This window comes from Carcharodon carcharias, chromosome 18 (assembly GCF_017639515.1).
Source record: "Carcharodon carcharias isolate sCarCar2 chromosome 18, sCarCar2.pri, whole genome shotgun sequence".
In the NCBI taxonomy this organism is placed as follows: domain Eukaryota; kingdom Metazoa; phylum Chordata; class Chondrichthyes; order Lamniformes; family Lamnidae; genus Carcharodon; species Carcharodon carcharias.
The window spans coordinates 89,413,550-89,426,472 of record NC_054484.1 but is presented as its reverse complement, the minus strand read 5'-3'; the positions used below and the strand labels follow the sequence as shown (position 1 = coordinate 89,426,472).

The 12,923-nt window shown below is 42.2% G+C and overlaps 1 protein-coding gene across 1 annotated transcript in view; it reads right to left on the bottom strand.

Annotated features, from left to right (window-relative positions):
* The window catches only part of mcf2la (mcf.2 cell line derived transforming sequence-like a), a 201,119-nt gene that overhangs the window by 13,897 nt on the left and 174,299 nt on the right, over positions 1–12,923 (bottom strand). The window contains exons 20-25 of the mRNA XM_041211957.1: positions 11,560–11,652; positions 9,665–9,790; positions 6,509–6,730; positions 3,578–3,670; positions 2,408–2,486; positions 506–572 (exon numbers count right to left, since the gene is read on the bottom strand). Coding sequence (XP_041067891.1) covers positions 506–572; positions 2,408–2,486; positions 3,578–3,670; positions 6,509–6,730; positions 9,665–9,790; positions 11,560–11,652 — 680 coding nt within the window. The remainder of the gene's footprint in view (positions 1–505; positions 573–2,407; positions 2,487–3,577; positions 3,671–6,508; positions 6,731–9,664; positions 9,791–11,559; positions 11,653–12,923) is intronic.

Sequence of the window (12,923 nt, the reverse complement as noted above, 5' to 3'; positions counted from 1 at the left end):
TTCAGTACCTGAGGTGCTGAACATTGTGCAATCATCAGCGAACATCCCTACTTCTGACCTTATGATGGAAGGAAGGTCATTGATGAAGCAGCTGAAGATGGTTGGGCCGAGGATAGTACCCTGAGGAACTCCTGCAGTGATGTCCTGGAGCTGAGATGATTGACATCCAACAACCACAACCATCTTCCTTTGTGTTACATATGCTGCGACCTGTCCTACCCAGTGAGGAACAAACCCAGCACTGCACCCTGCTTCAATATACTGTGTACTATTAATAAGTTGAGTCCTACTGCTTTCACAGAAAGAGGGCAACTGTATTAAAAAGCACCTGCAGCAGAATTGCCATGTGCAGAAATTAACACTGCATTGCTACGATACTTAATGAGTGGAAACAATTTACTGCCTCAACTAATCAAAGTTTCCAGTGTTTGTCAGTTACACATGATTACATTATGAACATCAGATTACATTAAGGTACATTAAATGTAATGTGTAAAGTACTTACCTGGTATTAATAGGTAGAGCTAAAGGGGCCACAGAAATATGTTCTAACTTTTGATGCTGGCTAGAAACTGGAAAACAAAATTTGTTTGTGCTTTACAATAAATATCTGCGACAACACAAATTTCAACAGGCACTGGACCAAAATCTTGTCATTAAACATCTGTAAAGCTGACTATCCATCAAAGAAATAACAGAATGAACTGGGAGTTTGACAGCTGCATTCAGGTAGAATGACGATTATTTCTCTCCCATTCTTACTTGGTGAAAGGTGGGAGATTTTGGATGGTATACAGGTGACCACAGTTACAAACCATTGTCTGGTGTACTGAAGTGCAGACTTATTGGGAAGGACAGGGCACAGCACTTTGTGTAAAATGAGGAGCCCAACACGGACTCACAGGGGATGCCAGCTCTTTTAGGTCATGCTTTGAAATGAGCCCCTATATGGGCTTTGAATAGTTTTGAAGTTAAATCCAGTGGGAGTGGAGGAGAGGGTTAGCTTTAATAACATTACATCAGCATTAGACAGTGAGCTAGAGAGATAATAGGTGCATGGAGAGAGCAAAGCACACTTGCCTTTGGGGTAGGCACTCAGGAACATAGGAACAGGAGCAGGCCATTCAGCCCCTGCAGCCTCAAATCGAATTGTGAGGTAAGCAGAAATGCAGTGTATTGGGCAGTGACAAATGACAAGGTCATTCTGTGCGATTCCTTCTTTCAGTTCAGACACATCATCACTCTCTGGGAAAAGTTCCCTGCAGCCTGGAGGAAAACACTCAAAACCTGAAGGATTTGTATTTCTGGGAGGAATAATGGGGTTCAATGGGTTAATGGAGTGTGGGAAGTAAAGATTACAAATGGAACTATTCACTGAACCCAGAGCGTTGAGATGAATGTGAGAAGTGGAAGAAATAGCCAGCTCTCAATCTGCTATCCATATGATAAGACCCAATTCCCACTGTAATTGTAGCATTGATAATAGATGGTTTTATATAGTGCTAATACTGCAGCTTGACTGTAAATGTAGCCTGAATACAAATCAGGGCCAGATCTGATGCTAGGGCAATGCAGGTAGTGTCACTTCAATTCACTCTGGAATCAGTTTGGGCCTGATTTACTATACAATGTTTATTATGGGTCTCAGAGACAATCAATGATGATCCAAATGGCTAACACCAATGTTAACGTTGTGATGGGAATGTGATGTTTTATGAAACAAATGCTTGTGTATTTGCAAAGCTTTAAACTGGGATTTAACAAAATTACATACATCACTCACCATACCTTGTAAAGAAATAAAACGCTTCATAAATCAGTAAATAACCAACCATACAGACTACTAGATCAGCTGGATGCACTGAATAAATGGTCTGCAATCCTGCCGGCACCATTTTCCTTTAGTCTCTGCACCTAACTGATCCAATAGCCCCCGTGTAGAAACAAAAAGATCTGCCTGATTAAGTTCTAAATCCTACGACCAATACCTAATTGGGCTGTGTATCACTGCAGCACTCAATGCTCTTCATTGAGAGGGGGCAGTCGCAGTTTGGGGATAAATAGGAACTTTGCCATATGCCTTCTCTCTTCCTATCATAGTTTGATATACCATCTAACACAGCAAATAAGCAAAATTTACAACTCCCGAACATCAGCAGTTAACGGGAATGCAGAGTCCTGGGGCTCGAACTGAGCTCCGTCTATCTGACTGACAGGTTCAGTGGCTTCAGTTATAGAACTATCACGATTTCTAAATTTTTGCATTTGCTCATATTTTTCACGATAGGAAAATCATCAACTGTAAATACCTTTCCTCCATTGTTTTTAATTTTACAGAAATAGACCAGCAACTTGCTATTACAGGACATTAGTAACTTGCTCACAAAGTTTCACGAGTGCTCCTTACCTCTACGAGCTTCCAGCTGACCTGTTAAGACTTTTCTTATTTCGTTGACCCAGATATTTTTAACTTCATGTGTTGCTGCCTAAAGAAGGAGAAACAAGTTCATTCTTACATCTCGCAGATGCACACTGTGATTCCAGAGAACTTCAGGGCCATTGGGCCCAGGTTACTACCCTCTCTGTGATACTGTTAAGTGCCACTCCATCATTTAAAGATGCATTGCAGTAGCTGAGCTGCCTAGTTGTGTAGAGAGAGACCACCACCAAAAACACCAAGGGGAAAGCTGACAATTGTGTGTTTATCTCCAAGTGTCTAAAATTATGGTATTAAAATGAGTCACATCCTTATATTTAACTATTCGATTGCTCCCATGATAGGAAGCTGCTCCTTCCTCAAGGACTGAAGGTGCCAAGTGTCATTGGAAAAATGTGATGGCACTGAAATCTCATGGGGGTTCAGACCTGACTGCCACTGTATCTTCAGAGAAAACCAGGGATCCAAGAACAGGGCAGAACCAATCACCTTGGTTCTCCACTGTCACTGCAAATTTCTTTAGTGCCAACTCAACCTTTAACCCACTCTTATAAGGCAAATAACATGCCAGGAGTGGGGCGGGGGAACGTCACAAGTCCCTGCTTCCGAACCTCAATTGAATCCAACACACTAAGTGGCTAGTATACTGAAAAAGATGAGGTAGACTGGATTTAACAGGGGTGCGTGTGGCCCAGGCTCTTGAAGAGAGGAGAGGGGTGGGGGGAATCTGGTAAACACCCACCCCGTCATGAGCAGGCTTGTAATGGCTGAATTTCCACTGGCATGAGATAGCCAGGGACAAACAACTCGCCCCAAAGTGGAGTCGACTGCCCTATGCAAATGCCATGCCTCCCCTCAGCCCCTGCAAACTCTGGTAGGGGGCAGCATGGAAAAATATCAGGGGGTGTGGCCTTGGCAAAATAGACAGGAACCCAACGTGCGGAAATCTGGGACCAATGAGCTTTTCATTTATCAACAAAACGCTTTGAATAGTGAAGAAATAGTGCTGTAGTGCGTGTGGCAACAATGCTGCATTTTTCCAAAGGCCAGCAGTTGAACGCAGTTGATTTGAATGGATCATTAAACCAGTGTATTTGCCTTTTAATGCCTAACATTCTTATATCCTTGGCTCACACTTACCTGTACAATATAAACCTCTTCTCTTGCATTATACCAAATTTCAAACTTCTTATTATCCCCCTTAACATTCTCAGTGATACCAACAGTGGCCATCTGTAAAAGAGAAGTCATGTAACAATGTTTCTGCATTACAAAGGCCACATTACAAAGAAACATCGGAATGTGCAGGACTGGCATTGATCACCGAGACGTTTCCTGACTGCTCCTAGTGTCCAGGATATATCTCACTCAAAAATTGCAGTACAGAGGGGTCTGGGTGTCCTGGTACATGAATCAGGAAAAGTTAGCATGAAGGTGCAACAGGTGATTAGGAAAGTAAATGGAATGTTGTTGTTTATTGCAAGGGGAATATAAAAGTCGGGATAAAATAAAAGTTCCAAAGAAGAGTCATAAGGAACTCGAAACGTTAACTCTGTTTCTCTCTCCACAGATGCTGCCAGACCTGAGTTTTTCCAGCATTTTCTGTTTTCATTATACAAGCACGGATGTTTTACTACAGTTGTACAGGGTGTTGGTGAGACTACATCTGGAGTACTGTGTACAGTTTTGATCTCTTTATTTAAGAAAGGATATAAACGCATCAGAAGCAGTTCTTCAGACTCATACCTGAGATGGGAGAGTTATGTTATGAGAAAATTTTGGAAAGGTTGGGTTGTATCCAATGGAGTTCATAGGTGATCTTATCAAAACATATAAGATTCTAAGGACACTTGGCAGGTGAATGCTGAGAGGCTGTTTCCCCTTCTAGAAAGTGCCTTTTTTCAAATGAGATATTAAACTAAGGTCCTAGCTACCCTCTCAGGTGGATCTAAACGAAACCATGTCACTATTTAAAGAGCAAGACATTCTTCTGATGTCCTGCCTAACGTTTATCACTCAACCAACATCACTAAATAAATTACCTGGTCATTATCATATTGCTGCTTGTGTGACTTTGCTGTGTGCATAGTGGCTGTTGTGTTTCTTACATTACAACAGTGGCTAGATTTCAAAATGACTTCATTTGTGGTACAGGTCGAGTATCCTTTGTCCAAAATCCTCAGGGCAGAGTGTGTTTGGGGTTTCAGATAATTTCGCATTTCAGATACCACATATAGGCTGAGGAGTACTTAAATTACAATGGCCAAAGTCTAGGCTAGCTATAGCGTAAAGTAAATAAAATGGCTAGAAAAGTAAGATGAATAATACATACAGGATAACTATAATAAGTTCCCACCTGTGGCACCATCTGCGATTCTGCTTGTAGGAAGGAGCTCGTAAGGTGAATAGTGCAGACAAACAACTAGACTTCCTGCGCTAAAGGTCAGGTGCAGTCGGCGAGGTTCGTGTCAGCTCGGGTCACGTCGGCTTGGGTCACAGATTTCCCATGCTAAAGGTCGATGAGGTTCAAAAAAGTCACGGAGTCATAGAGGTCTACAGCACAGAGAAAGGCCCTTCAGCCCATCGAGTCTGTGCCGGTCAAACAAGTACCTAACTATTCTAATCTCATTTTCCAGCACTATGCCATGGCATCGCAAGTGCACATCCAAATACTTTTTAAATGTTATGAGGGTTTCTGCCTCTACCACCCTTTCAGGCAGTGGTTCCAGATTCCCACCACCCTCTAGGTGAAAAAATTCTTCCTCACATCCCCTCTAAACCTCCTGCCCCTTGCCTTAAATCTATGCTCCCTGGTTATTGATCCCTCCACCAAGGGGAAAAATTCCTTCCTGTCTACCTTATCTATACCTCTCAATTTTATAGACCTCAATCATGTTCCCCCCTCAATCTCCTCTGCTCCAGGGAAAATAACCCCAGTCTATCCAATCTCTCCTCATAACTAAAACTCTCCAGCCCAGGCAACATCCTGGTAAATCTCCTCTGCACTCTCCCTAGTGCAATCACATCCTTCCTACAATGCGGATTCCAGAACTGCACGCAATACGCTAGCTGTGAGTGGTTTGAGGTGCTCTGAGGTGCAGTTTTTGGATGTGTTTGGTTTTCGGATTATGGATAAAGGATACTCGACCTGGACAATGCTTTGGGAGTTTGAGTAACAAAATGTTCTACACAAATGCCAGTCCTTTCTTATTAAAAAAGAATCAAAACGCTTAGACAAAATGTAGAATAATGAAATAAAAACAGAAATTGCTGGTAAAACACAACACGTCTGGTTGCATCTGTGGAGAGGAACAGAGTTAACTTCTCGAGTCCAATGTGACTCTTCTTCGGAACTCGAGAACAGTCACATTGGAGTTAAAACGTTAACTCTGTTTCACACTCTACAGACATTGCCAGACCTGCTGAGTCTTTCCAGTATCTTCTGCTTTTATTTCCGACCTCCAGCACCGCAGTATTTCGCTTTTATGTAGAACAATCAAACTGGAAAATTAAAAACCGGAAATCAGTTTGATTTCACATCGACTTCATGCTCCAGTTTGATTGTGAATGACTACATTTCAGAGTTTTAGTTTAGTCTGCATACGCAAACCTGTTTAAAGTTAGAGGAACACAGTACTTTGTGGTGAAGCTTGAGCAAGTTTGAAGGCAGCACTGATGAAACCTCGCAGCAAAAGCAAAGACAGTCTCACAGGGAGGGAAACATTACCTGAATTGTTCTGTTCTATGTTAAGTGGATATTACAGTTGGATCCTGGTCACAGGTTTGTTGGATCCTGTTCACACACTTGTTGTAAGGGGTGGCCAATTTGGTACTAATGATAAGAGTTGAGTAGCAGACACTTCATAGGTAGAAACTCGATGTTTATTTACAAAAACACTCAGTAGCAACTAAACACATGCTAACACTTCAAACTCTTTCTCTACACTACTGCTGCTACTGACTACAGACTACTAACTACAGAGGTAGCCTGCACTATGCTGCTACTGGATCTTCCATTATAACATTATAACTTAAAAGTATATTACACATCAGGTTACCACAATTACTTACATGCAAGGATTGTTTATAACTGTAGGAAGGGGCTTTCTCATACCCTTCCCCATTTTCTTCTCTTCTCTTGCAGAAAAGCAATGCTTTCTCATGGAGGAATAGGTGCCTCTGCATTGGTTTGAATCGTGCCAGGTCTTTGACTTTAGCGTGACCCTTCTTATGGTCTGTCCAGACATTGAATGAACCTTGCATTAAAAGCTTACCAAGTTCATTTAAATTCCCCTGTTAGAAAAAAGAAATCAAAGGCCTATGCTTAAAAATTCAAATGATCCAAATACAATTTAACGAAACATTTTTATGATCCACTGAATGCAAGCAGCTTAATATCCTCAAACTTTTATTCCTCCAGCATAGTGCAGGTACAATGAGGTTTATCCAGTGATCCATGTACTTTGAGGTGTGTTGGAGAAGTGTAACCTCATCCCTGAAAAGCATTCGCTTCAAATGAAGCTTCCTGCCTCGAGTTTGTATTTTACCCCAATTATTATACAGTACAAAGAAAACACAAAATCACTTCTGTAGCTCAAGAATCACAGTTTGGCCTCAAAGAACTTGATCACCCCAAGTCTCAGATCATTTGCTTGAAATTCCTCGAAAAGCTTAAACTTTGGTCAATGAATTCAGAGGTGAGAGTAGCCTCCCGAACCTAAAGGAATGAAATCTGTGACATTTTGAGATATGAGAAAGTAACATAAATTGAGGAAATATGCCAGACAAACACCCATTATCAAAGGCATCAACGGATCCTGACAAGAACTTACCATCACACTTGGAAGCAACAGAAAATTATTTAATCAAATCATCCAAAGTCTCCAGTTTTCCCAAGAACTCAGATGTACAGCACAAAGCACAGCTAGAAAAAGACCCATCTAGTGAAAATCACAGCCATACTGACCCATATACATTGCAAATTACAGCTAACATACTGACCCAAAGTGCACATTACACCAAGCAGACTGACCCATAGTGTAAATTGCAGGTAGTAGAATGACCCATGTACAGCACAAAGCACAGCTAGCAGAAATACCCATGTAGTGAAAATCACAGAAAGAGTGACCCAGGTACAGTGTAAATCACAGCTAGCAGACTGACCCATGTACTGTGTAAATCATAGCTGGCAGACTGACCCATGTACAATGAAACCATAGTTAAGAGACTGACCCATGTACGGTGTAAATCACAACTAGCAGACTGACCCATGGACAGTGTAAATCATAACTAGCAGACTGACCCATCTAGAGTAAATCACAACTAGCAGAGTGACCATGTACAGTGTAAATCGCAGCTAGCAGAGTGACCCATGTACGGTGTAACTCACAGCTAGCAGATTGACGTATGCACATTGTCTATCATAGCTAGCAGGCTAACCCAAATGCAGTGTAAATCACAGCTAGCAGGCTGGCCCATGTACAGTGCAATTCACAGCCAGCAGACTGACCCATGTACAGTGTAATTGCAGTTAGCAGAGTGACCCATGTACAATGCAACCACAGCTAGCAGACTTACCCATGTGCTATGTACCACATCTAGCAGACTGAACCATGTACAGTGTAAATCATAGCTTGCAGGCTGACTCTTGTAGTGTAAATCACAGCTAGCAGACTGACCCATGTACAGTGCAAATCACAGCCAGCAGACTGACCTGTGTACAGTGTAATCGCAGTTAGCAGACTGACCCATGTACAATGCAACCACAGCTAGCAGACTTACCCATGTGCAATGTGACCACATCTAGCAGACTGAACCATGTACAGTGTAAATCATAGCTAGCAGGCTGACTCATGTACAGTGTAAATCACAGCTAGCAGGCTGAACCATATACATTATAATTACAGGTAGCAGACTGACCCATGTACAGGGTAAATCACAGCTATCAGACTGGCCCATATAGAATAAATTACAGCTAGCACACTGACTCAAGCACATTGTGAATTACAGCTAGCAGACTGACACATGTAGAATATAATCACAGCTAGCAGGGTGAGCCATGTACACTATATATCACAGCTACCAGAGTAACCCATGTATAGTGTAAATTAAGCTTTCAGACTGACCCATGTAAATTTTAACCACAACTAGCAGACTGAGCCATGTACAGTGTGAATCACAGATAGCAGATTGACCCATGCACAGGGTAAATCACAGAAAGCAGCCAGCCTCATGTACAGTGTAAATCACAGCTAGCAGACTGACCCATGTACAATGTCTATCACAGCTAATAGACTAGTTCATGCTAAGCAAATCTGTCCAGTTTATCTGATATTCTTTGATTCCCTGCTATCTTTGATGGAGCCACAAATATTGCAACTTAAAGTAGCAATTTTAAGCTGACCCAAACCTAGCTGCATGCGGCCTTCCAGAAAATATGCACTTAAAACCCCTAATAGTTGAGGATGTTCTAACTTACTAAAATGTCCAAATTCTCTGTATCCATTCAACATGGCTATTTTGACTGCTGCAGAGGATCCTAATTTATTTTTTCTAATTCCATTCTCTTAGCTCCTATCTCTCGCCTCTTCCCGTCCCTACTGCTTCTGCTCTCAGGCTCTTTCCGGCACCCTTTCTCTCTCTCTTTCCCAGAGCCTACCCCAATCCAACACTACTCCTCCACCTTCTTACACTCCTGCCACCAGTCAGAGTTGAACACACCCGCATTATTCCCAAGGCATTCCCCAAAGTGTCAATGCTGATTCCTTTCACTGCCTCTTTACAAGCAACAGCCCAACTGCTCAATCCTTCTTTCTTATTGAATTTCCCACCCACCATGCCAGTTGGGACTAACCTCGCCAACTTAAGCACAACCCTCTTGTCAATCAGCTGGTGGATCAGCCCTCTCCGCATATCTCTCTAGAATTTTCTGCCGCTTGCCAGCAAGGGCCCTGGCTTCCATAGCCTCACAGTGAATGATTTCAATAACCTCTTGGTAATTAAGTAAACCTGGCAAATATGAAGCATTGTTAATCTTGACAAAATGTTGCTATTAACTGGCGGTGTGGTCTGACTTACTAGTCATGAAAGAAAATAGTTGGCAATTTATCACTAATTGTACAATGCCTCATGTACAGTGTTCAAGGAAGAGGATCTACCTTGTACGTGTGGGAACCACGTGGCATCATGTCACCACACAGCTCTCATTGAGGTCAGCTTGTGTCTTACCTCATACCCTGTGATGGCGATCTGGTGCATCGAGTCATTCACAGCTTTCAGAATTCCCAAGATGGCTGCCAGTGCTTCCTGCAGGTCCTCAGCTCCCTCAGAGTTCTTGCTGTACTTCAACAACTCCTGTTGAAAACCAGACACACTCATCAATTCCTTAAGTAAAACGCAATTCTGAGATACTGGCAGACAATCATCAGCCTGTTTGTACAAAGAAAGTCCCTTGTCATCCTATTCCAGTCCAGCACTCAATGGCTGAGCAATTAAAAAATAATGGCTCCTCACAATTTGCCAGGTTGTACATTGAATTTGAAAGTTGCAGTTATCAGTGTATAATGAAGATCTCTGAAGGAGTTTGCAGAGAGACTTATGACTGCTGCTGTTTCCTTTGGGATTCCCATTGCTTCCTACTCTACTCAAGATAAGAGTAACAGGAAGAAAGGCTAAGCTTTCCAGCATCTCCAATGGATCCCAGGACACATGAAAAGTTGAGATTGGACAACAACGGAGGAATGGAATTTGCCTCCTTTATATCTGGGTCACCGACCATCTGATTTTCAGCTTGAGCATCTATTTAGAAAAGCGTGTCTTTCAATAACGAAGCAACAGAAGTCTTTTTTGTTTTACATGTAGCCTGGTTTGTGCCGTTTTCACACACCTGGTGAGATTTTTTAATGGTGTTAAAATCATACCCCCAGTTTCTTTTCAGCCGTTTTCTTGGATGTTGGTCTGGTTTCTTTGAGTGAATGGCCCAGGTCTTTGAGTGAATGGCCCAGGTCTTTGAGTGAATGGCCCAGGTCTTTGAGTGAATGGCCCAGGTCTTTGAGTGAATGGCCCAGGTCTTTGAGTGAATGGCCCAGGTCTTTGAGTGAATGGCCCAGGTCTTTGAGTGAATGGCCCAGGTCTTTGAGTGAATGGCCCAGGTCTTTGAGTGAATGGCCCAGGTCTTTGAGTGAATGGCCCAGGTCTTTGAGTGAATGGCCCAGGTCTTTGAGTGAATGGCCCAGGTCTTTGAGTGAATGGCCCAGGTCTTTGAGTGAATGGCCCAGGTCTTTGAGTGAATGGCCCAGGTCTTTGAGTGAATGGCCCAGGTCTTTGAGTGAATGGCCCAGGTCTTTGAGTGAATGGCCCAGGTCTTTGAGTGAATGGCCCAGGTCTTTGAGTGAACGCACTGGTTTTTACACAAGATATTTGGTTTTTGTGTGAATAATTTGTTTTTTGTGGTAGTTGTGTATTTATGGCCAGGTTTCCCTCTGGATTTCACACTCGTGTCCTGGTTGTGGTTTGAGTCTGTGTTCTATTCTTTAAAAAATCTCTTGTCAGCATCTAATACACTCAATTAAAGGTTAACGATTACCAGCTCCAAATCCAGCTTTCATTTCCATGTTCCTGTTAATTTTTTAAAAACTTTGCTGAAAGTTGAAGTGCTGATTTCTTGAATGCTGCTAGCAAGGGCCAAAGCCAGTGGCCAGATAGACTGTGGAATAACAATGATGTTCTCATTTTCCAGATATACAGGATAATTCAGAGGGCCTTTCTGCCTAAAGTTGTCAGAAGTTTGGTACCTCAGTTGATAATCTATCCATGGTAGTGACTTGCAGGGATCAGCAAATTTGAGTGTGGAGCTGTCAAATCAACACATCTTGTAGCTGAAACTTCCCTCGGAGAAGGTCGGTTCAATCAAATTGGCCCATTCCTAACCATGATGCCATCATCATTTGCTGATTACATGAGAAGTTGGTGCTACTCCATAGCACTTCGAAGGACACTCATTTATCAACCTGCACTGATTGCCTGCTGGTGAATCTGTTTTTGCAACAGCACTTTTTTGCTCAATGCCACTTTTAATGCTTCCTTCAAGTTCTTTTCTGCTTTGCACTGTTGCCAGACCTTACCTTCAGCAGTAACTGGTACTTTGTTATCCGCTGCACAGGCTTCAACAAATAGGAGTCCAAGCCCAGCTTGTGTTCCAGCTTTTTCTGACATTCCTGAAACATATAATGGGTTCGCACAACAAATGAGAAGTTGAACAAATGTTGTGGTTTGAGAGTTGCTACTGAACCAATGTACTGATGAGAAATCTGCATCTACTCATGTAAAAACTCTGATGCAATATCAATTGCACTGAAATAATGCATTTTTCATGCACTCGAGGGAACTTCACTCAGCATACAACACAATGTTACGAAGAGTTTCGTTGATCACATTGAGGAGGGAGGGCATTCAGTCCCTCTAATTCACCCTTCCAAAGAAACCCATGCTATCCCAATTATAGCTTCTTGAATGGCCCAAGGTTTTGCTCTCCCTTTTGTACTCAGAACCCATTGATCACCATGTGAAGAATGTTTTCTCAAATCAGTTCTGAACTTACTTATGCCCAGATTTTCCTCACATTTTCCCTTGTCTTGTGGTTCTGATTTAACTTGAAAAAGTGCTGAGAATTAACATTCACTTAGTATCTTATATCCCGCTAACCTTTATCAATATTATCTTCATCCTCTCTCCTTTACAATCAACGTCCCTGTTGTAGCATGGCCGAGTCGCCTATTTGTAATAGAGTTGATCTGCAGGCAACTTTCTAAGTGGAAACATTAGGTTGATTTACAATACAGCCTGCAGCAACTACACGTGTGCTTTCAACTCCATCTCTACACTGCCTGTGGAGGTAGCCCGCACTGCTAACACATTGGTTTATACGGATCATGTGATCTTACATCACAGGACTATTCTCAAAGGCACAGTCCAACATTTAACAAAACCATAATTACTACATTCGTCACCCTTTAACTTTGCTGTACATATTGTATTTACAAGTATATTTATCACGTGACATTATTATATTTACACAGGTCATGAAATTTACAAATTCAGTCTTTCAGGTGGTTTACTGATTCATGGGGAACGTCGCAGTTCCACAACTTCAGATTCTCTCTCAGGAACCACATTCTCTAGAACTACATGAACATCAGGTACTTTGATGGGCGCTTGCGGTTCGTATGTTCCACTCTGATAGAGACTTCAGACATCTTCAATTGGGAACATTGGCTCAGTAATGGTTACAGGTGGAACCATATCTTGTTGCGGTATCTCTCTTTTTCTTAAATGGTCCGCATGCTTGCAGGTGATCCGACCTTCCACTTCCACGTGGTATGATAATGGTCTGGTCACTGAGCTTACTTTACCAGGTAACCACTTCGGTCCTCCACCAAAATTCTTTACAGGTACTGCTTCTCCAACAGTAAATTGTCTCTCACAACTA